The sequence below is a fragment of the Wickerhamomyces ciferrii genome, contig 00236 (genome assembly GCF_000313485.1).
Source record: "Wickerhamomyces ciferrii WGS project CAIF00000000 data, strain NRRL Y-1031 F-60-10, contig 00236, whole genome shotgun sequence".
Classification (NCBI taxonomy): Eukaryota; Fungi; Ascomycota; class Saccharomycetes; order Phaffomycetales; family Wickerhamomycetaceae; genus Hansenula; species Hansenula ciferrii.
In genome coordinates this window covers 13222-39204 of record NW_011887504.1, presented here as the reverse complement: position 1 = coordinate 39204, position 25983 = coordinate 13222, and the positions used below count along the sequence as shown (strand labels likewise).

Genomic DNA, 25983 nt, shown 5'->3' with positions numbered 1-25983 from the left:
ACTTACATCAAATTAAGGATTTCAAAGGCTACGAGGATATAAGTTTGATTGAAAGTGCGTATAAAACTGCATTTTTCTGTTAGAAAGGGAAACATTTGGATTGACTTTGTATTGGACTTGGAGATTGTCTCAAGTACCACAAGGCTACAGAATATTGCCTCCAGGAAAGTTTTTGAAGGAATCATATATTAACTTATCAACAGATTCATCATTAATTGAATAAAATGATCAGATCAAGACTATCCTCAGTGCTAGTAAACTCTGCTAGAGTATCGAGGTTCACTTCTCGATCAACTTTGATAAATACAATACTACCAAGAACTAATATCAAGACAATAAATCCAATAATATTCAACGTTAGGCAATTTCAAACCTCAAGATTGTTGTTAAAAAATGATTCTAAAACCAATAATGATAATGAAACTTTTTATGCGGGTATTGAAGGTTACAAAATTCAAAAATCCTTAAATTTAACATCAGAAGAATTTGCTAAATTAAAGAATAAGATTAATTTCTATGAGAGTCCAGATTATGTTGTTCCAGAATTAATGGATAATAACATAAATCCATTGAAATATATAAGGCTATTCTTAGAAGCTGGTGCTAAGGAAGATTCGATTTTAGCTAGAGATTTAGCTATTTTTGATAAAATGTTTCGTCCTGATGTAAACGAAGAATTACCACCGTTACCATCTTTTTTCAAACTGTTTAATCCATTTCTACCATTCACAAAAAGTATTGATGCTTCAGATTTAAGAAATATGAATATCAGTGAAATGGAAAATGGATCCAAAGGTAAAGAAGAACAAGCTGAAAAGAAGACTCAAACAAAAGAAGAATCTAAAGAAGAAGACGCATTTGAGAAAGATACTAGAACTGAAGAAGAAAAGAAAAGGGATGAGTTTTTTAAAAGAATTGAAGAAAAAGCTGAAAAGGAAAATAAGAGATTTACCAAAGATAGTTCAGATCCAAATGTTAGTATCTATGCTTTAAGAGTTCAACCTTTTGAGTTGATTTTATTCATTGTTGCATTGTTCTATTTTGGTACTCTATTCTTTTCAAGTGATAATTCTCATGAAATAACATTCCAAGAATTCCGTACAAAATTTTTAGACAAGGGATTAGTTGAAAAATTAATCATTGTTAATAAAAGTATTGCTCGTGTTGTTTTAAATGATAATGGACGTCAACAAACCGGTGGTAACTTAGATTATTATTTCTTTACCATTGGTTCAATTGATAATTTTGAACATAAATTACAAAGAGCACAAAATGAAAATGGTGTTCAAGAAGATTTCAAAGTTCCAATTGTTTATGTTCAAGAAGGTAGTTTCATCAGAACTATATTCCAATTCTTACCAACTGTATTGATGCTTGGTGGTCTATATTGGATTACAAAGAGATCTACCAGTGGATCAGGTGGATTCGGTGGAGCTGGTGGTATTTTCAATGTTGGTAAAAGTAAAGCTAAGAAATTCAATCAAGAAACTGATGTTAAAGTTAAATTTCAAGATGTTGCAGGTATGGCTGAAGCTAAAGAAGAAATTATGGAATTTGTTGAATTCTTGAAGAATCCAAAAAAATATGAAAAATTAGGTGGTCAAATTCCTAGAGGTGCTATACTTTCAGGTCCACCAGGTACTGGTAAAACTTTATTAGCTAAGGCCACTGCTGGTGAAGCTGGTGTTCCGTTCTATTCAGTTTCAGGTTCAGAATTTGTTGAAATGTTTGTAGGTGTTGGTGCATCTCGTGTTCGTGATTTATTCAAAACTGCAAGAGAAAATGCACCAGCTATTGTTTTCGTTGATGAAATTGATGCAATTGGTAAAGCTCGTTCAAAAGGTAATATCAGTGGTGCTAATGATGAAAGAGAAACTACTTTAAATCAATTATTAGTTGAAATGGATGGTTTCCAAACTGGTGAACATGTTGTTGTTTTAGCAGGTACAAATAGACCGGATGTTTTAGATCAAGCTTTAATGAGACCTGGTAGATTTGATAGACATGTCCAAATTGATAAACCTGAATTAGAAGGCCGTAAAGAAATCTACCAAGTTCACTTGAAGAAAATTAAATTAGCACTCAATGAAAGTACAAAATCTGATGAAGCCAAAAAGCAAGACTTTGAAGAATTAGCTGGTAAATTAGCTGCTTTAACTCCTGGTTTCTCAGGTGCTGATATTGCAAATGCTGTTAATGAAGCTGCTTTGATTGCCGCTAGAAAAAATGATGCTAACGTTGATTTACATCATTTTGAACAAGCCATTGAAAGAGTTATTGCTGGTTTAGAAAAGAAATCTAAATTGTTATCACCAAAGGAAAAGAAAGTTGTTGCATATCATGAAGCCGGTCATGCTATTTGTGGTTGGTATTTGGAATATGCTGATCCATTATTGAAAGTCAGTATTATCCCAAGAGGCCAAGGTGCTTTAGGTTATGCTCAATATTTACCTCCAGATATTTATTTATTAAGTGTTGATCAATTATATGATCGTATGACTATGGCATTAGGTGGTCGTATTAGTGAAGAATTACATTTTCCATCAGTTACATCAGGTGCAAGTGATGATTTCAAAAAAGTTAGTGCAATTGCCACCAACATGGTTACTAAATTAGGTATGTCTGATAAGATTGGTACAATTGCTTACGAACGTAAAAGTGACAACGATTTGACTAAACCATTCAGTGAAGAGACTGGTACTTTAGTTGATGAAGAAATCCAAAGAATTATCAACGAATGTGCTGATAGATGTCGTTCATTATTGAGTGCTAAATCTGAAGAACTAGAAAAAGTTGCACAATTGTTATTGAAGAAGGAAGTTTTGACCAGAAATGATATGATTGAATTATTAGGACCAAGACCTTTCAAAGAAAAAAACGATGCATTTGAGAAATATTTAGATCCTAAAAACCCAAAACCACAAGCTAATACTGATGCTTAATTATGAAATGAACTTAAAGAAAACATTACATGTATATAGAAATATTTAAAGACGTATAAGTTTATGCATTAACTAGATACTTTATAACACTAGTGTAGACCCAGCAGAACATTTCAAGACTAGATACTATTATTTCAAGACTAATCAAGACACCAGTCATAGGTCTAAATTAGTAGGGTTGGGACTCGGGATGGCACATGATGAAAAGCACAGCGAATTTTTTAAAGATCTAAAAAGATTTAAGCACTCGGTTGCATCAAAACTAGTATAAAGATCAGAAGGTTCTTTGATCATAAGAAAAACTAAATATCGTTTAGATTAGACGAAAAAGGACCCGAATTCACTCATTTTTTTGGATCATTTTTCCACTTTTCCAACCGATAACCTGACCATACTTTACTCCAACTTTCCATTCCACAGCCAAAAGTTTTTCATTTCGCAGTTTTCAGGTTCAAATTTATTTCTCCTCTGTTGTTCCCCTCTACAGCGGTCCAGGATTTCACAAACGCATTAAAACGAAGCTCTGATTTATATAAAGAGTACGAAAAGTTTCAAAGTTCATATTTGCATTCTTAAAAGAGAGCTTCACAATAGATACTGAGTGTTGTCAACAAAGAGGTGAAGGCCACAGGAACTGTTGATCAGAGACTGACACAAACCACACACCATGCTCCATATAAGGCAAAAATTACCGCTGCAATACAAGACACTTTATAGATCACTTCCAGCTATTAATCTTGGTGTTACTAGGCTAATATCAACAAGAACCAGCTCACTGGCTTCTGTTTCAACCAGTAAAGGCAACAATGGTGCTAAAGCGTCAGAACATTACAATCCAATATTTGCGTCTTCAGCCGCTTCAGTTTCTTCATCAAGCTCAAAGTTTTGGAGTCATATTCCATTAGCTCCAGCAGATCCAATATTGGGTATCACAGAGGATTTTAATAAAGATTCAAATCCGAGAAAGATTAATTTGAGTGTTGGTGCTTATAGAGATGATCTTGGTGAACCCTTTGTATTACCTTCAATCAAGAGAGCAAGTAAAATCCTTTATGAACATGAATCTAATAAGGAATACACGGGTATTAATGGATCCAAAAATTACAATACTTTAGTTAAAAACTTTCTTTTTGGTCATTCAGATATTGGGAAACAGTTCATCAAAGAAAATAGAATATCAACTTCCCAGTCATTATCTGGTACTGGTGCTTTGAAAATTGCTGGTGAATTTTTAAAAAATTGGTCACCATATAAATCTAATATAATTTACTTATCAAATCCAACTTGGGCTAATCACATCAATATTTTTAAAAATTGTGGATTAACACCAAAAGAATATACTTATTTCAATCCTGAAACAAATGCAATCAATATCGATGGATTACTCGAAGATTTATCAAATGCTGCTCCTGGATCATCTGTTTTGTTACATGCATGTTGTCATAATCCAACTGGGTTAGATCCATCAAGAGACGATTGGAACAAGATAATCGAGATATTGAGCGAACGCCAACTAGTTCCAATTATCGACATTGCTTATCAAGGGTTTCAATCAAGTTCTCTAACAAAAGATCTGTTCTTGATTGATATGATCAACGAACAAATAGAAGCAGGTAAATTGCCAACTGCCCTTATCTGTCAATCATTCGCTAAAAATATGGGACTTTATGGTGAACGTATTGGCTCTTTTTCTATAATCACACCAGATTCTTCAACAACTCAAGCTGTTGATTCTCAGATCAAGAAATTGATCAGATCAATTTATTCATCACCTTCAATTCACGGTGCAAAATTAGTTGAAATTGTGTTATCTGATAAGTCAATTTACAAACAATGGGAGCAAGATGTTGTTATTATGTCTGATCGTATTAAAGAGATGAGATTTGTCTTGTATGATTTATTGAAAGCTAAGAATCCAAAATCAAATTGGAAACATTTGATCAATCAAAATGGTATGTTCTGTTATACAGGTCTCTCTAAGGAGCAAATTTTGAGACTAAAATCAGAATTTTCCATATATGCAACATTAGATGGTAGATTCTCCATCAGTGGTATTAACAAAGGTAATGTTGAATATTTAGCTGAAGCTATTGATCAAATTACAAGATAGAAACACTTATAGTACCATTTATTATTTATTATTTATTTAATATTCTTTTTTCACTTGTGTTATATAGAGTTTTTGGGAGTTATAATATAAGAATTTGAATTTGTTATGTTTTTGTAATTTGTAAATGAATGATATTGTATATGTGTTTCCGGATCTCAATCATCACGTGAGAGAACCCCGGAAATACCGCATTGAGCGACTTGTTTGTTTTCTATGCGATCTTTGTCGGAAGTTTGCAGGCCTCTTGGAAAAGCAAATTGTTTGTGTTTTTATTTTCTAATTCCTTAGAGTTAAACTTTGTCAACCCGTGATTTTCAGGGATAGCACACCAGGCTTCATTGCGATTTCTCCAGAGAACATTCAATCCTAACCGCTCTATCCAATTAAGCTCATACTCTGTTCATATTCTTTCTGTTTATTTATTCATTGTTCAATTGAGCTTTCAAAGATATACAACAGGTTTCAGATATCCCCAACAAGTTACATATCAAAAATAAGCGAAGATGTCTGAATTCAAATCAACAACTGTTCCAACAACAGCTTTTAAAGACCAAAAACCTGGTACCTCAGGTTTACGTAAAAAAGTTACTGTTTTCAAACAACCAAACTATACAGAAAACTTCATTCAAGCCATTTTAGATTCAATCCCAGAAGGTAAACAAGATTCAACTTTGGTTGTTGGTGGTGATGGTCGTTATTACAATGATCATGTTATCCAATTGATTGCTGCTATTTCTGCCGCCAATGGAGTTTCCAAATTAATTATTGGTCAAAATGGTTTATTATCAACCCCAGCTACTTCTCATGTCATTAGAACCCACCCAGGTAAAATCACTGGTGGTATCATCTTAACTGCTTCCCATAATCCAGGTGGACCAGAAAACGATTTAGGTATAAAATATAACTTAGCAAATGGTGGTCCAGCCCCTGAATCTGTTACCAATGCTATGTTTGCTAGATCATTAGAATTACAAAATTATCAAATCATTCAAGACTTTCCAAAGGTTGATTTATCAACAATTGGCGAAACCAAAGTTGGTCCTTTAACTATTGAAATCATTGATCCAACTCAAGCTTATGTTAAATTTTTGAAAGAAATTTTTGATTTTGATTTGATTAAAAAATTCATTGAAGCTCAAAAACCAAAAGGTTTCAAAGTTTTATTTGATGCTTTGAATGGTATTACTGGTCCATATGGTAAAGCTATCTTCATTGATGAATTAGGATTACCATTAGAATCTATTCAAAACTACGTTCCAAAAGAAGATTTTGGTGGATTACATCCAGATCCAAACTTAACTTATGCAAGAACTTTAGTTGATAGAGTTGATAATGAAAACATTGCCTTTGGTGCTGCTTCTGATGGTGATGGTGATAGAAATATGATTTACGGTTCAGGCCCAGCTTTTGTTTCACCAGGTGATTCAGTCGCTATTATTGCCGAATATGCTGATTTCATTCCTTATTTCAAAAAACAAGGTGTTTACGGTTTAGCCAGATCAATGCCAACATCTGCTGCTTTAGATCTTGTTGCTAAAGATAAAGGTTTAGAAATTTATGAAGTCCCAACTGGTTGGAAATTCTTCTGTGCTTTATTTGATGCTAAAAAATTATCAATCTGTGGTGAAGAAAGTTTCGGTACAGGATCAAACCATGTAAGAGAAAAAGATGGTTTATGGGCCATTGTTGCTTGGTTAAACGTTTTAGCCGGTTACAGTGAATTACATCCAAATGATGATGTTTCAATTAAAATCGTCCAACAAAAATTCTGGGAAAAATATGGTCGTATTTTCTTCACTAGATTTGATTTTGAAAATGTTGAAAGTGACGGTGCTAATAAATTAGTTAAAAAATTTGGTGAGTTTGCTACATCAAAAGAAACTATTGGTTCAACTATATATGGTGATGTGAAAGTTACAGAAGCTGGTGATTTCAGCTATACCGATTTGGATGGATCAGTCTCTAAAAACCAAGGTTTATTCGCTAAACTATCAAATGGTTTAAGAATTGTTGTTAGATTGTCAGGTACAGGTTCTGCAGGTGCTACTATTAGATTATATTTAGAAAAGTTCTCAAACGATTCATCATTATATGAAAAGGATGCTACTGAATTTTTAAAAGATGACATCGAACAAGTTACTAAATTTTTACAATTCAAAGAATTCGTTGGTAAAGATAAACCAGATGTTATCACTTAGATTCAGAGTTGGAAAAACAATATATATTTAGCTATTTATCATAATTATAATTTTTTTAAATAATTTAAGGTTGCATGGAGGAAAGAAAAAATAATTTGCTATAGAAAACATTTAGTATTGCTTAAATAATTCATTTTAAATGAAACTTACACATAATATAATAAGTACATAATTTGTAGAGGTAATATTATTGTAGTTGCAGATTATATAGTATACGTATACGACTTTGTAAAATGATTACCTAAGTCATCACTTGGTTAAGGCAACATCACCGAAAAATTTATTCTTAAGTGAAGCCTCCCAAGATAGACTTGATCCATATAATAACTTGTAGTGTGTATCATTTAATTACTGTTATAGATACATAATTGTTGCTACATAATAATGCCTAAACAAAACAGTCTTTGGAGACTAGATCTTCTTGAAGTTGAATTTCTCAAAACAGAACCACGTTATCCTAAATCAAAAGTCTTATTAAAATCAAAAAGGAAACAATCGTTAATACCAAGTAATAAATCTCAAGCTTTAAAAGAAATTGATGCTTTAAGACAAGATGTCTTCGATAAAAAATTACACAGTTCTTTAGTCAAATATAAAAGAGCTTTGAAAAAGATCGTCAAAGCTCCAGCTTCAAAGAAAACTTCAGAAGAAGAAACTAAATTCATCAAGAGCTTAGATATTGATAGAATTACAAATATTAAGATTGTTAAATTGATCCAAAATGTTTTCAAATTGATACCTAAGAAACTTCAGAATGAGCCTGAATCAACACCAAAATACTTACCAGCATGGATCGTTGAATCCCTAACTGATAAAGAATCACCAAATAATCAATCAAATTTTTATAATTCTTTATCACAAGATCAAAAAAATTATTATTCAAAACTTATGAACCATAAAGAAATTTCAAGTATTGTGAAGATTGTGGAGAACAGTTTCAAGATCATTTTAGGTCCTGTTAAGGATAAAGATGGAAAGAAAGATATTGAAGATCTTGAATCAAGTGAAAGCGAAAGTGAAGAAGAAGAAACTAAAGGAAACGATGACAAAGATGAAGAAAGCGAAGAAGAAGAAGCAGAAGATAGAAGAAACAGCGAAGATGCAAGTGATGATGATTACAGTAAATATGATGCTTTGGTTGCTGGATCTGAAGATGAAGATGAAGAAGTTGAACTAGATAATGAGATTAATTATAATAGTGTGACAGATACAGAGCCTTCAGATCAAGAACAAGCAGAAGAATCAGAATCAGAAGCAGATGATTTCTTTGAAGAAGAACCTAAAAAGACCAAAAAGGAAAAGGAAAAGGAAAAGCTTAAAAAAGAAGAAGCTAAATATAATTTACCAGAACTAGCTGCTGGTTATTTTTCAGGTGGATCAGATTCAGAGATTGAAGAAGATGAATTAGTTGAAGAAATAACTAAACCAAAAAAGAAGAATAGAAGAGGTCAAAGAGCAAGACAAAAAATTTGGGAAGCTAAGTTTAAAAACAATGCAAATCATATAAAGAAAGAAAGAGATGAAAAGCAGCAACAACGTGAACAAAGACAAAAAGAATATGAAGAAAGAGTCGCTAAAAGGGCCGCTAAAGCTAAAGAAATGGAAGTCACTGGTTCAAATTCAGCTCCATTGAAGCAACGTACTTTCAATAAAGACGCCAAACAACCAGAGCCATTACCTTTCTCACCACAACCTGAACCAGCTAAAGCTGAAGAAAAAGATACTAAATTACATCCATCTTGGGAAGCTAAGAAGAGACAAGAAGAAGCTTTGAAGAACGTTAAGTTCCAAGGTAAGAAAGTTAAGTTTTAATCCGAGTAATAATATCATTAATGCATGTTTCATATATAGAGAATAAAATTTTTATCGTGTAGGGTTTTTTATCTTTTTATATCTCTTCTGAAGTGATTGAAATGAGACTATTTTAGTTTATTAATCATCCCAGAGTCTAATGCATGTTAAATGATTATCGCGGGAAAACTACCCTTATAAAAAGTTAAAACATTAGTAGATCTAAAATTTGAGCGTCTATTGTTTGATCACAAGAATATTCAATGATCTATCTAACCATCAATAAACCATGTCGTTTATTCTCAAGAGATTCAATTCCACCTCATCATTGTCATCACCGTCATTGATTGGTAAAACAGCAGTTGTAACTGGTGGTTCTCGTGGACTAGGACTCCATATTGCTAAGAAGCTATCGGAACAAGGAGCTAGCATCATTTTAGTATCACGCCAAAAGGACGTTTTGAGGCATAATTTGAAACATGAGTTGTCAATAATATCCAATAACCAGGAACATGGGTATATACAATGTGATCTATCAGATACAGGCTCAATTTATGAAACTTTTTTATCAGCAAATCAATTGAAGAAAGCATCAATATTGATCAATTGTGCTGGTGTATCACAAAACTCTTTGTTATTTTCTACCCCATCATCATTAGTTTCTAAGATTATTGATACTAATTTGACTTCATCAATTATTTTATCCCAAATACTTTTGAAGCAATTGATGAAAAATTCGCCATCTTCAATTATAAACATTTCATCTGTTTTAGGACTGAAAGGGTTCAAAGGAACCTCAGTATACAGCGCTTCTAAAGCTGGGATAGTAGGATTCACCAGGGCTTTAGCTGTTGAAATGGGATCTAAAAAGATAAGAGTCAATAGCATATCACCTGGTTTAATTAAGGAAACAGAAATGGGAAAGGGTTTACATTATGATAATGCATTGCAAAAAGAAGGAGTGCCATTAAATGATATAAGCAATACTGTGCTGTATTTATTGGAGAATGAAAGCATCACTGGCCAAAACATTGTTGTTGATAATGGTATTGTGATCTAAATTAAATCTCCAGATGATATTTTGGCTCTTTTATATCGTGATTTCCCACTAACAAGTTTGATGTCTTTTTTGATCAATGGTGATTCATAATTGATTCCTAATGCGAATTTATTGAAAAATGATGTTATATGATATTCAGGCTTGAAAATCTTCAGCAGAATAGTTTTTTCATGTAATGAGATACATTTATGACTATATTTGTTGTTTTTGCTGAAAAATGCTTCCAATAATGCCATAGTGTTTCCAAATTGTTCAACCGGTTGACATATTGTTTGGATGATGCTAATGAATTTGATGCTTTTGTTTGTTATGCAAGTTGTGTATTTAATGAACCTTGATAATTGCTCCATAATAATGTAATGTTCTTTTTGAAGTATGTTTGATTCTTTCATAAAATTTTTAGGATCTATCAGTTTTCTAATCTGTTTCTCTATAAGATTGATTATGATATCAAGACATACTGAATAATGTGCTCTACTGTATTGATCCATTAATCCATACAGATAGCTTAAATGTTCATCATTACATGCTTCAATGTAATCCAGACAGTTAACAAATATGACTTTTCTAGTATCAATTGATGTTCCTTGTGCTATTGTCTCAATTATTTCTATTCTTTCCCAAAATTCCACAAGTTCATGTTCTTGAATTACTTGCTCTATCAACATCTCACAAATGGGGAGTTTCGATATGATACATTTTTGAAAGATCTTGGGTAGTAAAAGTGAAGACATAAGGTGACCTGATTGTATCACGTTTCTCAAAGAGTGACCTAACTTATAGTATAAGCCATATTGATTATCAATCATAGTATAATATGGCGTCGTCATCAGTTCTGTTTCATTTTTAGGTTCTGTTAGGCCAATTTTAAAGGCAGAAAGGGATGACAGCGTAGGAAACCCCTTTGAGCTGGCCATATATATGAATGCATCCGTAAAGTATTCAAGCTGTCCCAGAGCAAGAGTACATGGTTCAGTGAGCTCTGTGCCATATGATTCTTCCTCCTTATTTGCTTCAAATGACTGGTCCATATTCCCTATTGATTCACCTTCAATTCCAGATAAATCATTGATTTTGGGCAGTTTAATATCAGCTTTTGTTCTTTTGTATACATTTTTTGATTTCAATCTTTTTTGTGGTTTCACTTCTTCCAGAGTTAAACTTTCATTCTTCTCATCTTGAACTATACTATTCTCATTATGATGATCTTCTCCTTCATACTGTTTGAATATAGACCTATTTTCCACCAATTCGTGATATTTCAAAAGACTTTCATTTATACCTTGTACCAATTCATCGAATTCTCGAGCCATACTCTTTGAATGACAGTTAACGAGCAAAAATGTTTCTTTCAAACGTTTAAAATCATCAATGTTTATACAATAAAATCGAAATCAAAACAATAATCCCAAAACGGAAACTGCCTAATAAGGAAAATATTTTCATCTTTTTCTTTCTTTTATGTTCTGCGAACGACCTCGTGGAAAATTTAAAAAAATAAAAAAAAAATTTTCCTTACTTTAATCAACACTTTTCAACTCATCAATCAGACCTCTATTAACTTCAAAATGATTATTTACCAAGTAAGTGAATCGAATGAGTGAACTCAGCGGGTGATTTGATGTATATGATGTTAGTTAGAACTTTTGAATTGGTCAATTACCAATTTTTATAGATCTTATCAGCCTTTCATCAAATTTTCCAACAATACAATGTGAAGAAATATTGGCTAACAAGTTTTAAACAGGATATTTTCTCAAACGACGAATTGTTATCAGACTCTTATGAACCAAAATTAGTTGACGGTGTTGTCTACGAAGCTGACTGTGCTAACATCGTTGTCGGTGACGATAACATTGATATTGGTGCCAACCCATCTGCTGAAGATGCTGAAGAAGGTGTTGATTCAAGCAAAGAAACTGTTAACAACATTGTTTACAACTTCCGTTTACAACAAACTGCTTTCGACAAAAAATCTTTCTTAGTTTACATTAAGGATTACATGAAGAGAGTTGAAAAATACTTACAAGAAAAAAACCCAGATGAAGTTGATACTTTCAAAAAAGGTGCTGCTACTTACGTTAAAAAAGTTATCGGTTCATTCAAAGACTGGGAATTCTTCACTGGTGAATCTATGGATCCAGATGCTATGATCGTCTTAATGAACTACCGTGAAGATGGTACTACTCCATACGTTTGTGTCTGGAAACATGGTATCTCAGAAAACAAAGTCTAAGCTTTGAAAAAATTTAATAAATTATATATATATTATTAGCCTTAATTACGTGAAGTTTTTTTCAATTCTTAATCGCTTGTTCGTTTACAAACTTGTAGAAAATTTTTATAATCTATTTATATGCATTCCATTATTTATTCACGATCATACATGTATTCTCCAATGATATTTCTTTTGGTACATAATGACACAATTGAACTTTATAACCCTTTTGCTCTAGAGCATATCTTCTTGATTCATCAATTATCCTTCTAGCTTTTAATCCCAGATCTTCTCTTTGCTTGATACTCAAACCACTCACATGATCGGTACCATCTTCATCTTTCATACCTGGTCTTCTACCATTAACTGCCCAACTTGCAAATTTCATAAAATGTTTGAAACCTTCTTTTTCAACTCCAAATTTTTTGAGATACTCAATTGAATCTTGTGATAACATATTGTAGTCACAACAGTGTCTACAACACATTGCAACGATCATACCTGTGAATCTTGAATTGAATTTTGAGTTAGCTAAGATACATTGTATGGTTAGATCTGTAGCGGCACCACATAAATGCTTAGAGACACCAACAAATCCCTTTTCATTTGCAAAATCAGTTTCAACAATGTTATCAAGATATAAATCTTTGATATCAATCTTAACTCTATGGATTTTGGTCTTTAGCTTTCGCTCTTCAGCATCCTGTATCATCTTAGAGTCTAATTTCATTCTAGTTGGCGATCTATCAATAAGTATAAAGTCTGCAGCTGAGCCAGTCTTATGAATGACAGATTTGGCGATATATCTTGAAAGTTCAGCCCTACCACATCCAAATTCAACATATGTTAATTCATTTGATAATAGATTCTTGTTATCTAGATGTGAGATCAATGATGATTGTTGAACAGCATGTTTTGGGTTTCCTAACTCTTCAACTCTTTCCTTGACACCGTCATGCTCTAGTTGAATTAACTCTAAGTCCCTAAAATTTGAATATATGCTTTCAACTTTGGGTATCCATTTAGAATAGTCAATTTGAGTATCTTGATCATCTACTTTTGATGGTAAAACACAATTATGATTCTCTTTAAACCATGACACCTGCTTAGATTCCACTGCTTTAGCACCACATTTCTTCACGTGTGATTTCAAGTCTTTTTGCCAGACAGTATGTCTTGGATCAACCGTACATGTTACTCTGATATCATTTTGAGTTTGTTTTAAATGTTCAGCACAGTATTGTACATCTTTCTTACAAGTTAAAGGGCATCTTCTGTTTTTCTTGGGTATGATGAATTCACATTGTAATCTCTCTTTATCAACAACTTTACCTTCTTTTTCTTTTCTTCTTCTTTTTGCTGATATTTTAAGCTCTGGGTCAGCTAGTGGAGCTTGATGAATATTATCAACTTTTGAACTAGACATTTTTCAAACTCGACCTTTATACCAGTTAATTTTTTTCCAAATAAATTTAAGCTCAACTAAACTGGCATACGTATCACACAGTTCACTCGTATTAGACTTTCCAACGGTTTCAATAAGATTATGTTACTAGCTAGATCAGGATAATTTGTCTTAAATGGTATACAGACGTTCATCATGAAAAAATTGAGATTTACCCGCAAGATTTTCGGAGCTATAGATTGTTCAGTTGTGATTTTGAAGGCGAAAAACCGTCAAAACAATAGAGATCAATACCTCAACACAGGCTCAAGAATTCAAGGATATGTCGTTTGGGAACCCCTTTGCAAGCTCAGTGTATGAAGACGAGTCTGGAACCAGCGGTCTCGGCTACAATGGGTTCGAAGTGTCGTTGAACTACATCAGCGGTCTTCCAGATCCTAATATTGTGTCTAACTCTTCACTGAAGTTGATATTCAAGTCGCTTTTGAAAAGAGATGATACCACCAAGGAAAAGGCATTGAATGAGCTTACCAGCTATGCCGCTTTGAAAGAAAACCAACCAGAGTTGAAAGACGACTTGGTGCTGATCACATGGGTTCAATTATACCCAAAACTCTCCATTAGCGAGAGCAAAGCTGTCCGTTCTTTAGCTCATCATGTTCAAACATTGTTCATCAGCAATCTGCAAAAAAGTTATGCCAAATACTTGCAAGACACAATTCCAATACTTCTTACTGGGTTATATGATTTGGATACCTCGGTGGTGAACTCTACAACTAAGCATTTACAAGCCGCTTTCAATAATGACCAGAACAAAGTAAATAATGTCTGGATCCTGTTTCAAACACAGATCCTTAACTTTGCGGATCAAGTATTGAATAAAGAAACCATTGACAGTTTATCAGATGATAGATTTGTCGCCAGAGATGAAGCGGAATTGAAGTATTTAAGATTAGTCAATGCCACAATTTCTGTTGTCAATTACTTGATTCAATTAGGATTTACCACCAACCCAACCAAAATGGAGAAGAATTTAGAGTTATATTACAAGTTCTTTACTTATGAAAATTTATGGCACCTCTTACTTGTTAATACCAACTTGAATAACCAAAGAATTTATAAGACTTTGTTAAGTTTGTTAAATTCAACTTTGAAAAATAGACCAGACCTCATAACAGATAAAGCATGGAAGCTCATAAGTAAAAGGTTCTTAAAATCATTAACGTTTACCAAGAAAGTTGACTCAAAATCTCAAAATTCTGTTATATATTCATCGCTTGTCATTCCAATTCTCTCTACCTTGATTAATTTGGAGAAGAATAAACCTGGTTTTCAAGAATATGACAAATCTGCTAAAGAAAGAGTTGTTGGTTTATTGAAAATAGGCTCATTGAACTCTGATGCTATCTATTATACCTTATTACAAAGCTTTTTAACTTTAACATCCATTATAGATTTGCAAGATGAAGTTGAATCCAAGACAATAGAAAACATTTTATACGATGATTTTAAATCTGAGGTTTCCAAAAACTTAAGATTCAGAAATGGTGCTTCTTTCATTATCAATTCATTATCATTATATTTGACTATAGTTACAAAATTTCAAGATAAATCACAAACTGAAAAGCTATTAGGAAATATAACTCATGAAGTTTTACAAATTAAGTCACCAGTTACATCTCAATTAACAGGTATTTTATCCAAATATGTCAAACCTGAAATTGTTCAAAAAGAGATTTTGGAGACAAATCCAGATAATGTTAATAATATATTGTCATTAAGCACAAAGACAGCTACTCCAATCGATGAGCTATTATCAAAATCATTTGACTCTCTAAAAATCAAATCCGAAGATGAATCTCAAGACATCTCAAAAGAACCTGCATTCACCATCTATGAACATATTATCAATTCAAACATCACTGATTATTCTACACAAGTCAATGAATTTATTGATGAACTACCAAGTTTCGTTTCTACAAACTTCATTGATCAACCAATCCGCATTTTGATCAAATATGCCGAATCAGATTTATTCAGCGAAGAAGTGTTTTATGAATCATTTGAGACTTTAATCCTCAAGTTGGAGTACATCAACGCAACTTCACATCTATTGAATAGACTGGATTCTTTCAAAAATAGGGATGAATTATTACAGAATAGTTCTGGTTTAAAGAAACTATTGAAAGACTCAATCTCTAAATATGATTTTACAAGTGATTATTTATTCAAACCATATTTCACAAATCCAACAACTATCATTAATCTTTATAATGTTGCAGATCAACAGGAGAAAGTTCCAATTTTTGTTGATTACTATTGGAGATATAATTCTGAAGATGATGAACTTTTCTGTTTATTATCTAGACAAACCAATTTCTTGGATCATGCTTTATGGAGAAGCCCATTGGCTATACCTGTTCATAAGAAAGTTGAATCATTCTTTCCGAAACATGCTGATTTAAGAACTAAATTTTTCACAAGTTTAAGACAACACGTTGTGGATAATGGTGCTTCTTTAGAAATTGAAAATCATATCACCAATTTATTGGACCAAAACCCAGATTTGGTCAAAGAAATTATTCCAGATAACTATACAAAGACAATCACCGAAGCTTACGGTGAAGTTATAGACTCAAGATTAGCTTTGGGAAACCCATTGCAATCGAACATTTACATTTTAAACACGGAAGAGAATTCATTCAAAGCTGAAGAGGTTGTTTCCTTGATCAAATATGCACAATTTTTGGATAACATGGCTTATGAATTCAAGCCTGAAGTTGTTTTGAACTTCAATGTCATTTCAGAAATCGCTGCTGATTACGAATTTTTGGTTGATGAATCAAAATCAAAATTTTCATCTGATTCATTATTACAATTTCAAAGAATATCAAATGAGAAGTTCAATAGTTTTTTTGCAAATGAATCTTTCAATTCATTAGTCTCACAAATCATTTCTGGTGAATTTTCAAATGATTTATTACGTTTACTTGTTGAACCAAATTCTTCATCAGTCTTTTCATTCTATCATAACAGACTTCTAAAGCATGTCTTATCTGCTTTATTCAACGCTCAATCTCCAAAGGTTACAGAGCTTGATATTGATGGGTATGTTAAAAAGGGAATTCGTTCAAAGGATTCATCATTCTTATTAAGTCTAACCACTGTCCTTTCTGTTTTGGGGTCATCATTGGCTGACCTACAATATGAAAGATTAAGAAATTTGGTCGGCTCTGAATTAATAGGGTTAAGACCTATAGAAATCAACACTGAAGGTCTCAAGAAATTGAGTATTTTGAATAACTTTGTTGGCTCTGGGGATTTTGATTCTGATTTTGTACCATTTCAGCCTCAACGGTTCAATATGATTATCAATGAAGTCAACAAATGGTTAGAATCTGATGTCGCTTTTGAACCAGAATTCGTCTTCGTTAGATTACAATTATTGCAATTTTTAACAAGTATTAATGGACTAGAATTTGAAAAAACCGAAAACTTTGTTGAATTAAGTATTAGAGTACTACAAGATACGATTGGTATTGTTAGTGTTGGAGAAGAAGACCGCTCACTAGAGTTGAAATATTATTCATTAAAGTTATATTTGACTTTAGAGAAACGTGGATTATTAGAAAAATCTACTGCTACTGATTTACAATCTGAAATTTTGGAATTCTTCATTAATGAAAATTACAAAGAGGTTAATCGACCAGTCTTCATTTACAACAACTTATTGAATAGAATTTTGAATAAGATTCCTACTAAACAATTTGGTGAACGTTATTCAGAATTATTTACAAAATTTCAGAATTCCACAAATTTCGAATTGAAAAGACCATTATTACAAATCATTTCAAGGGTTATCATAGCAAGACAGCAGGATTTAGTTATCGAATTTGAGTTATCAAAAGATGGTGATGATTTAAGTAATTTCAAAATTCCACAAAATTTGATTGATAACGTTTTGAAAGTTCCTGAATTTGATGAAGATGATTTAGAAGAAGAAAAGAAATTGATCAATTATTTGTGGAACTGGGTATTGATTTTATTAAACTTTAAAGATATCACATTAAGGTTACGTGCTTTATATATTAATCAATTACAAACTGAAAATGATGAATTAATTACAAAATTTTTAAATTTCATTTCATTATTAATTAATGGATTTAGTGATGATAAAGAATTTAATCAAAAAATTTCAAATGATCATGATAGTTTTATAAATTATGGATTTGAGAATTCTGTTGATGATTTAGTTGTCGAGGTCAGATTATTATCAATTCATTTATTCTATACTATTTTAACATCAATTGGTTCATCAGCATCAAATTGGTTCAATGATATTAAAGATCGTAATTTTAAAGCAAGAGTTGAACAATTCACAAGTAAATTCATTTCACCAAGTTTAATTAATCATAAATTGAATGATTTTGAATCTAAATCAACTAGTTTAACATCTAAAGATGATAATTTGAAAATCAAAATTAATAGAATTACAAATGAAATGAAGGCATCGTATTTAATTGATGAACAATACTTGGAGGTTGTATTCAAAATTCCAATTACATTCCCATTAAACAATATTGAAGTCTTAGGACCATCAAGAGTTGGTGTTAAAGAACAACAATGGAAAGCATGGTTATTATCATCACAACGTATTATATCATTACAAAATGGTGAAATTTTAGAAAGTTTGGAGTATTTCCTCAAAAATGTTTCATTCCATTTTAAAGGATTTGAAGAATGTGCAATTTGTTATTCAATTTTACATCAAGATAATTCATTACCTTCCAAAACATGTTCAACATGTAAAAATAAATTTCATGCAGGTTGTTTATATAAATGGTTTAAATCAAGTGGTGGTAATACTTGTCCATTATGTCGTTCAACATTTAACTTTAGATGATCAAATGACCAAATATGATATCACTACTTGATACATGATCTTACAGTTGACATATAGATGATACAATTTATAATTTAATTTAAAATAAAGTTTAATAAATGATCTAGAATTTTATGCAAACCGTATTAATATATCGAATTATTTTTTATATTATTCAATGAAATGTTATTACTACATTAGGAAGTCAAGGAAATCTCATATAAAATTAGCCGCGAAAATATATTTCTATGAAAAACCTCCGCGAAAAAATTCGATCTGTTGAAAAAATGTTCAATACTGAAAAAAAATGGTTGGTTGATTGATATTTGAAGCTATTGATTGTTGATTAAATTACATTTTAATCATATCATAATTGCAAAAATGGCTACAAAATTTCGTGGGGCCAACTGGTTACAAAAGAATGATTTTGCACCACAAATTTTCTTATTCAGAAACTTAGAAACTGGTCAAGTTTTATATTCACAATTACCAGAATTTAGTGACTATCAAATTAAAAAACAATTTCAAAGACCAAATTGGGAAAATAGAAGACCTAAAACACGTCCAGATATTTGGAGAATAATGGCTGTTGCAAACTTCCCAACTTATGAAAGTTCAATTAAAGCATTTGAATCATTAGTACATTTAAGAACTTTAAGAGATGTTGTTACAAAAGATGTTGCAATGAAATATAGACCAAAAAATGAAGATAATCATATTTGGTATAGTGGACAATTTAGACCAGTTTATACACAAGAAGCTGTTGCAGATTTAAATAATGTTATTCAACATATTGGATCTAAAACCACAATATTTTGGGAAGATGAATGGAGAAAAGGTGATTCAAGTCATTGGAAACCAGAATTAGTACAGCATGAAACAATGAATAGAACAGGTACAAGAATTCAAAGTGCATTATTAGATGAATTAAGAGTCAAAGGACGTGAATTATTCCAAAAGGCAAGTAGGGAAGAAAATACTCGTAAACAAAAGAGAGAAGCTGATAGAGCCAGAAAGGCTAGAAGAAAAGCTGCTGTACAAGCTGAACAAACTGAACAACCAACAGTGTAAATAATAAAATAAAAATATTTAATCAAAAAATAATCTGGAGATGATTAATTAGCATATAGTTTCCAAAAAGTGTAAATAGACGTCATGAGAGACCAATATTGTTTCTAGAATAATCTTCGTTATTAATCGTAGAATCGCATTCATGTTCCCATGTTACTAATGTCGTACTACTAACAAATCTTAAAAGTCACCTGTTTTGCGTCTCTTCTCCCCGTGCGCTGACCAGTTCCCTGTCTATTTTATGGGCAGATGGCCTTGTCTAGGCAGACCTAAATAGAAAGTAGGCAGAGTGCACCTGTGACCAGCCTGCCCGGCTAGTGGCAAGTGCCCTCTTAGTGCCCGCCTAACCCCTTTCTTTTGAGCGTTGCGCGCTGCGAAGAAAAGAAAGAACAAGTGAAAAGTTTAAAAACATTTCAAACAAACAAATAAATGCACAGATCGCCATAATTTCACGTAAACAAGAGAGATTTAATTAAATAAACCTTGTTAACAAACACAAATCAAAACAAGACCATTAAGTTTATAAAGATAAAGTTTTGCTGGGATTTATCACGTTTAGTACACAGCAAAAAGTTTTAAGTACTAGTTTTCTAGATTTTGACAGGTATAAAAGACCATTTTTCTCGTTTAAAAACATCTCAAAAACATCACAAGGTCCGTTGAGTGTTATATAAACATTGAGAATCCATCAAGTTTCTTACAACAAAATCTTTTGATAGTTTGAGATCATATACACAAAAGACATGAGCTCTCATCAGTTTTTGATCAACCAAACAACTTTGGCGGCTCCACCTGTTCATTTGGTGGAGAAACCAAGTTTGATTAATGGCATACCGGATAACATTTTAGCCTTGATTGCACCTGTTATAGCTTATTATTCATATTCAGGATTTTTCTATGTGATTGATACTTTAGAAATTGCAGAACTTTATAGAATTCATCCACCTGAAGAAGTTAGTTCAAGAAATAAAGCTACAAAATTTGATGTTTTAAAAGATGTTGTTTTACAACATTTTATACAGAGTGTTGTTGGTTATATCTTTACATATTTTGATCCAATTCAATATACTGGTGATGAAGAATATCAAGCTTGGAAATTACAACAAACTTTACCATTTTTACCATTTGATGTTGCATATTATTGGAATATGTATGGTTGGAGTTGTTTGAAAATTGGTCTTGCATTTTTAATTATTGATTCATGGCAATATTGGTTACATAGAATTATGCATTTAAACAAGACATTATACAAAAGATTCCATTCAAGACATCATCGTCTTTATGTCCCATATGCTTTTGGTGCTTTATATAATGATCCATTTGAAGGGTTTTTATTGGATACCTTAGGTACCGGTATTGCTGCAATTGTTACTCAATTAACTCCAAGAGAATCTATTGTTTTATATACATTTTCAACTTTGAAAACTGTTGATGATCATTGTGGTTATTCATTACCTTATGATCCTTTCCAAATTTTGTTCCCAAATAACTCAATTTATCATGATATTCATCATCAACAATTTGGTATCAAGACCAATTTTTCACAACCTTTCTTTACACATTGGGATGTTTTCAGTAATACAAGATATAAAGAAATTGATGAATACAGAGAAAAGCAAAAAGCTATTACAATTGCCAAATATAAAGAGTTTTTACATGATCGTGAAATTGCAAAACAAAAGAAGAAGGCTGAAATTTATAAAGATAAGAAAACTGATTGATTTCGATCAAATTTTCATTATAAATTTATGACTAATATCATTTTACAAACAATTTTGTCATTATACCCAACATTATTAATCTAATAAATCACAATTTAACTTTTGTTGTGTTATATATATACATTTACTTTAAAATACCCTTTTTGGAAGAAAACTAATTTAATCACTTAATGAATACATGAATTTAATTTATTATAAACACAGCGGCTCATAATTAAGTAGTACAATTAATTGCAATATTCCTTGAGCTTTTATCGAAATGGAAAATTATATCAATATTCGGATGATGGTTATGTTCTTTTAATAATTCTATTCGATCTTGTATAACCAATGTTTCAATGACATGACTTAAAAATCCATAAACAAAACACCATTTAATGAAAATTCCACAAGCATTATGAACTGATCTGTCTTGTTCAACTTCAAACCTTTTAATAATCTCTTGATTGTCTAAAGCTCGTAGATCTGAAGTTCCAAATACTTTAAAATTAACATCATGCTCCATAAACTTCAAAGAAATGAACTTTGTAACTTTATGGAAGCAACAAGGAACGAATAAACAACCAATAACATCTAAGAAACTTGGACTTTTGACCACAAGATCTATGATGTTTCCAGATAAATCACCACAAGTATCCAATCCAATAATCAAACATTTGGGTTTACCGCTATTCGATCTTTGTCTTGATCTTATGAATCTCAACGTATCTTCATCATTCAACTCAAAGTGTTTAGTATAATGAACTTGATTGTCCTCCAGCGATGATACACTATGTTTCATTAATCCATTGAGTCTTTTATTAACTTTTTGTGCCTTGAGATTGGGTTCAATAGCTATAGTGGGAAGTTTATGTAGTCTTGATAAATTTGAATTCCCAGCGCCAACGTCAATAATGAACTCAAAAGGTGTGTTTTCATAAATTTGAGTGATCTTGCAATTGAATTGTGTTAATTCGTATGATTTTCTTGGTGAAATAAATGGAATTTGTATAGGCGGTTGTTGTTGTTGCGGTTCTTCTAATTTGGTGGTTTTGTTGATTAGATTTGATTTGATATTTTGGAATCTGGGGTGTGATAAATGGGTAAAATCATTTATGATTCGATCGAGATCTGTCTCATTGTATTCAAATGGTAATTCTATTTCTTCAAATTTGTTTATATTTAAATATGGTTTTATTGATTCTGATTCAAGTAAGTTGTGTAGTTCATTCATATTCGATTTTGTTAATTTCCTAAAGATTTGTTTTAAAAGTTAGTATATCCCTGCTACAAAGGACTAAGAAAAACCAAAAGATTTAACTATATCATTTATTTAGTTTTTGTTTTATTGTAATTTGATAGATTTCTAATGTATCTTATAATTGTCGTAAATTGTTTAAAAAAACAAAATCAAAGAATAAATATCTTTGAACAAGTTTTTAAAACATTTTTTTTTTATTTTTATGGTAAAATTGAATTGAATATAAATTCTATGAATGTGATATTATGATTTTCATTTGTTTTTTATTTGTATGGTATGAAGTATGTATGATGTTTTGTTATTATTTTGTCATTTCATCAAAGATCTCATGATGACTTATTCATATTATCATTAAAAAACTTAGATAGATTCTTTTAAAGCTTGGTTTAATTTAGCAATTTTAGCAGAAATTGATAAATCAACAGTTCTGTCACCAACTTCAACAATTAAACCACCTAAGATATCTGGGTTAACATCGTTTTTCAATCTAAGAGTTTTACCTTGACCAACAAATTTTGATTTTTGAACTGAAGCTTCAATTTTTTTTAAGATTTTTGAATCTAATTTAGTTGAAGAAGTAACAACAGCTTCAACAACACCATTGTGAGCATCAGTTAAGATCTTGAATTGTTGGAAAATTGGTTCTAATAAGTTTAATCTGTTGTTTTCACCTAAGACTTTTAATAAGTTTGAAACTGATTCATCAATTGATGGAGATGATTGAGCTAAAGCGCTGACAACAGTAGCACGATCACCTGATGATAAAGCTGGGTTTGAAAGGAATTCACCAACTTTTGAATCTTTGGCAATTGAAGCTTTTAAAGCATCTAAAGATTTAGCAGCAGATTCAATTGAGGTAGATTTAGCAGCAGCAGTGTATAAAGCACTAGCGTAAGTACCATCTAAACCAAACAATTGAACTGGTGGTTTGACAGCTTGGGTGGCAGTAGCCAAAGAGCGAGCAAAGATTCTTGAAGCCATTGTGATGAATTGATTGGATCTTTAATTAGTCGTTGTCGTTGTTGTTAAGGGGGTTTTTTGTTCAATTTTGTTTTTTTCCTTGAAAGTTTTGGACAAATTTGATTGGAAATGTGCGCGAATCGGGTGTGCTGGTAGATTTGGCGCGTGATACAAGGACAATTGTGTAGTGAATGAGGGAAATAGAGTATTCAGATAAGCTTGGAGGATATAGCTATATAAACCTACAACTTTACAGAGTTTCATAGTTCTTAATACTCACACAATTGCCTAAATTCCTTTAATCGAAATATAAGACCGGGTAAAATTCTGCTACAAATATCGACCCATTCGCGAATTTGTTATTTTTCAAAAAGTTTCGCGAATTCTTTTGATTTTGGTGAAAAAAACTTGAAGATTTAACGTAATTTCGATTGATTATAAGTAGATTTGAAGGTTTCGATCAAGCAGATTTGAAGGCTATTTAAGAGCAAGATGTTCAAAGGTCTTGCTAGAATAATACCTACTAGGCAAGGTCTGCTCAGCAGCTGGGCTAGTGGATCTACTTCAAGTATAAGGCTCGCTAGTACAACTACTGATACACCAACACCAAGACGTCAAGAACAATTGATTAAATTAACTTTAAGAGAAGAAAATTTAACAGAATTAGAAAAACAAGATGCTGTTGTCAATAGACGTCGTAAATTAGCTAAAGAAATTGTTCAATTAAAGAAATATAAACCAACATCCCCGGGTGTTAGATGGTATAGAGCTCCAATGTATCCACATTTATTCAAAGGTAATCCATATAGACCTTTAACTGCACCAAGAAAGAAACATTCTGGTAGAAATAACACCGGTAGAATTGTGATCAGAGGTAGAGGTGGTGGTCATAAACGTCGTATTAGAATCATTGATAATTTCAGAAATGACGCAGGTCAACAAGAAGTTGTTCGTATTGAATATGATCCAAATAGAACTGCTCATATTGCTTTATTAAAAAATTTAGAAACAAACAAAAGAACCTATATTCTTGCTGCTGATGGTCTTAGAGCTGGTGATATAGTGGAATCATTCATGCAAGGTATCCCAGATAGACTTATGAAGGAAATGGGTGGTAAAATTGATCCAGCTATTTTATCCGCTAAAACCAATCAAAAGGGTAACTGTTTACCAATTCATATGATTCCAATTGGTTCAACAATTCATAACATTAGTATAACAAAAGGTGAACCTGGTAAAATGTGTAGAGCTGCAGGTTCTCATGGTAAATTAATGCAAAAATTACCTGAAAAGAAGAAAGCTATTGTTAAATTGAAAAGTGGTGAACATCGTTATATTCATATTGATAGTTGTGCAACTTTAGGTGTTGTTTCTAATATTGCTCATCAACATTTAAGTCTTGGTAAAGCTGGTAGATCAAGATGGAGAGATCGTAGACCAAAAGTCCGTGGTATGGCTATGAATGCTTGTGACCATCCTCACGGTGGTGGTAGAGGTAAATCTAAAGGTAATAGATTATCTGTTTCAGCATGGGGTGTCTTGGCTAAAGGTTATAAGACAAGAAGAGGTAAATCACAAAACAAAATGAAAGTTAAAGATAAACCAAGAGGTAAAGCTGGTAGAAGAAATGCCAGATAATCTTGTTTATAAAATTAGATATTATTCATCATGTACATATATAATAAACTCATTTAACGATCATATATTGTTATTCATAAACATTGTAATTCATCCTTTTGCGCTTTATAAGGCCTTACGGCATTTTTATATTCTTCTGTCAAATATACAGGTTCTAATTTAACCAATACTTGGGTTTGATCAGCATCAAATATCTCCAGCTCATTAATCTCTACGATTGAATAATTTTTCAAATCTCCATACCGTAGATCTAAACCTTTTATCAGATTCTTATATTGAAATTTGTTCATCCATTTTAATTTAGTTTTCCTTATTAGCACTAATGTATCTGTTGTATGTTTTGTTATTCTACATGATTGATTGGTTTCAAATGTGTTTATACAATCTCTTGTTATGATTGCTAATATGGAGTTATTTGAGTCTGAAATTGATACAAGAAATGAATTATCCTGCTCATTGAATTTAAGAAACTTCAAAGTAGTTAGTTCATTAGTCTCTGAATGTTCATTTACCATACTTTTAACTCACTTTTAATAGCTTCACAATTCGTTGTTTACCGCCAAACTCAAATGAGTCCAGGCCTGGTCCATAAGACCTTATAACTTCTTGACAGATCCATTTATGGAGAAAATCCTTTTCTATTAGTTTCTGTGACTTGAATTTGTCAAATTTCATCTAGATTTTTTGCTGGTTGAATTGGTTGATTGGGCTTGATTATGCTGTAAACTTTGAAGGTAAACAGGCTTA

The 25983-nt window shown here is 31.8% G+C and overlaps 15 protein-coding genes across 15 annotated transcripts; 10 read left to right on the top strand and 5 right to left on the bottom strand.

Moving 5' to 3' along the window:
• Nucleotides 1-224: 224 nt before the first annotated feature.
• On the top strand, nucleotides 225-2942 carry AFG3 (ATP-dependent metallopeptidase FtsH/Yme1/Tma family protein; the record flags this gene model as incomplete). Its single annotated transcript, XM_011273573.1, has 1 exon — nucleotides 225-2942. The coding sequence occupies one exon, from the start codon at nucleotides 225-227 to the stop codon at nucleotides 2940-2942; it is 2718 nt and encodes a 905-aa protein (XP_011271875.1).
• Nucleotides 2943-3609: 667 nt separating this feature from the next.
• On the top strand, nucleotides 3610-5052 carry BN7_5864 (Aspartate aminotransferase, cytoplasmic isozyme 1; the record flags this gene model as incomplete). Its single annotated transcript, XM_011273572.1, has 1 exon — nucleotides 3610-5052. The coding sequence occupies one exon, from the start codon at nucleotides 3610-3612 to the stop codon at nucleotides 5050-5052; it is 1443 nt and encodes a 480-aa protein (XP_011271874.1).
• A 503-nt stretch (nucleotides 5053-5555) lies between these two features.
• PGM2 (phosphoglucomutase) lies at nucleotides 5556-7250 on the top strand (the record flags this gene model as incomplete). The annotated part of the gene is made up of 1 exon (XM_011273571.1): nucleotides 5556-7250. The coding sequence occupies one exon, from the start codon at nucleotides 5556-5558 to the stop codon at nucleotides 7248-7250; it is 1695 nt and encodes a 564-aa protein (XP_011271873.1).
• Nucleotides 7251-7634: 384 nt separating this feature from the next.
• Nucleotides 7635-9062, top strand: BUD22 (Bud22p; the record flags this gene model as incomplete). Its single annotated transcript, XM_011273570.1, has 1 exon — nucleotides 7635-9062. One exon carries the CDS (start codon nucleotides 7635-7637, stop codon nucleotides 9060-9062), a length of 1428 nt encoding a protein of 475 aa, XP_011271872.1.
• Nucleotides 9063-9330: 268 nt separating this feature from the next.
• On the top strand, nucleotides 9331-10101 carry OAR1 (3-oxoacyl-[acyl-carrier-protein] reductase (NADPH); the record flags this gene model as incomplete). Its single annotated transcript, XM_011273569.1, has 1 exon — nucleotides 9331-10101. One exon carries the CDS (start codon nucleotides 9331-9333, stop codon nucleotides 10099-10101), a length of 771 nt encoding a protein of 256 aa, XP_011271871.1.
• A 409-nt stretch (nucleotides 10102-10510) lies between these two features.
• Nucleotides 10511-11414, bottom strand: BN7_5860 (uncharacterized protein; the record flags this gene model as incomplete). The annotated part of the gene is made up of 2 exons (XM_011273568.1): nucleotides 10511-10523; nucleotides 10603-11414. The coding sequence occupies 2 exons, from the start codon at nucleotides 11412-11414 to the stop codon at nucleotides 10511-10513; spliced, it is 825 nt and encodes a 274-aa protein (XP_011271870.1).
• A 255-nt stretch (nucleotides 11415-11669) lies between these two features.
• On the top strand, nucleotides 11670-12337 carry TMA19 (Tma19p; the record flags this gene model as incomplete). The annotated part of the gene is made up of 2 exons (XM_011273567.1): nucleotides 11670-11684; nucleotides 11777-12337. 2 exons carry the CDS (start codon nucleotides 11670-11672, stop codon nucleotides 12335-12337), a joined length of 576 nt encoding a protein of 191 aa, XP_011271869.1.
• A 130-nt stretch (nucleotides 12338-12467) lies between these two features.
• Nucleotides 12468-13745, bottom strand: TRM13 (tRNA:m4X modification enzyme; the record flags this gene model as incomplete). Its single annotated transcript, XM_011273566.1, has 1 exon — nucleotides 12468-13745. One exon carries the CDS (start codon nucleotides 13743-13745, stop codon nucleotides 12468-12470), a length of 1278 nt encoding a protein of 425 aa, XP_011271868.1.
• Nucleotides 13746-14046: 301 nt separating this feature from the next.
• RKR1 (ubiquitin-protein ligase RKR1) lies at nucleotides 14047-18627 on the top strand (the record flags this gene model as incomplete). The annotated part of the gene is made up of 1 exon (XM_011273565.1): nucleotides 14047-18627. The coding sequence occupies one exon, from the start codon at nucleotides 14047-14049 to the stop codon at nucleotides 18625-18627; it is 4581 nt and encodes a 1526-aa protein (XP_011271867.1).
• A 360-nt stretch (nucleotides 18628-18987) lies between these two features.
• Nucleotides 18988-19677, top strand: MHR1 (mitochondrial 54S ribosomal protein mL67; the record flags this gene model as incomplete). Its single annotated transcript, XM_011273564.1, has 1 exon — nucleotides 18988-19677. One exon carries the CDS (start codon nucleotides 18988-18990, stop codon nucleotides 19675-19677), a length of 690 nt encoding a protein of 229 aa, XP_011271866.1.
• A 743-nt stretch (nucleotides 19678-20420) lies between these two features.
• On the top strand, nucleotides 20421-21398 carry SUR2 (sphingosine hydroxylase; the record flags this gene model as incomplete). Its single annotated transcript, XM_011273563.1, has 1 exon — nucleotides 20421-21398. The coding sequence occupies one exon, from the start codon at nucleotides 20421-20423 to the stop codon at nucleotides 21396-21398; it is 978 nt and encodes a 325-aa protein (XP_011271865.1).
• A 214-nt stretch (nucleotides 21399-21612) lies between these two features.
• Nucleotides 21613-22611, bottom strand: BN7_5854 (uncharacterized protein; the record flags this gene model as incomplete). Its single annotated transcript, XM_011273562.1, has 1 exon — nucleotides 21613-22611. One exon carries the CDS (start codon nucleotides 22609-22611, stop codon nucleotides 21613-21615), a length of 999 nt encoding a protein of 332 aa, XP_011271864.1.
• Nucleotides 22612-22998: 387 nt separating this feature from the next.
• Nucleotides 22999-23619, bottom strand: ATP5 (F1F0 ATP synthase subunit 5; the record flags this gene model as incomplete). Its single annotated transcript, XM_011273561.1, has 1 exon — nucleotides 22999-23619. The coding sequence occupies one exon, from the start codon at nucleotides 23617-23619 to the stop codon at nucleotides 22999-23001; it is 621 nt and encodes a 206-aa protein (XP_011271863.1).
• Nucleotides 23620-24090: 471 nt separating this feature from the next.
• RML2 (mitochondrial 54S ribosomal protein uL2m) lies at nucleotides 24091-25236 on the top strand (the record flags this gene model as incomplete). The annotated part of the gene is made up of 1 exon (XM_011273560.1): nucleotides 24091-25236. One exon carries the CDS (start codon nucleotides 24091-24093, stop codon nucleotides 25234-25236), a length of 1146 nt encoding a protein of 381 aa, XP_011271862.1.
• A 74-nt stretch (nucleotides 25237-25310) lies between these two features.
• On the bottom strand, nucleotides 25311-25826 carry EST3 (telomerase subunit EST3; the record flags this gene model as incomplete). Its single annotated transcript, XM_011273559.1, has 2 exons — nucleotides 25311-25706; nucleotides 25794-25826. The coding sequence occupies 2 exons, from the start codon at nucleotides 25824-25826 to the stop codon at nucleotides 25311-25313; spliced, it is 429 nt and encodes a 142-aa protein (XP_011271861.1).
• Nucleotides 25827-25983: the final 157 nt, after the last annotated feature.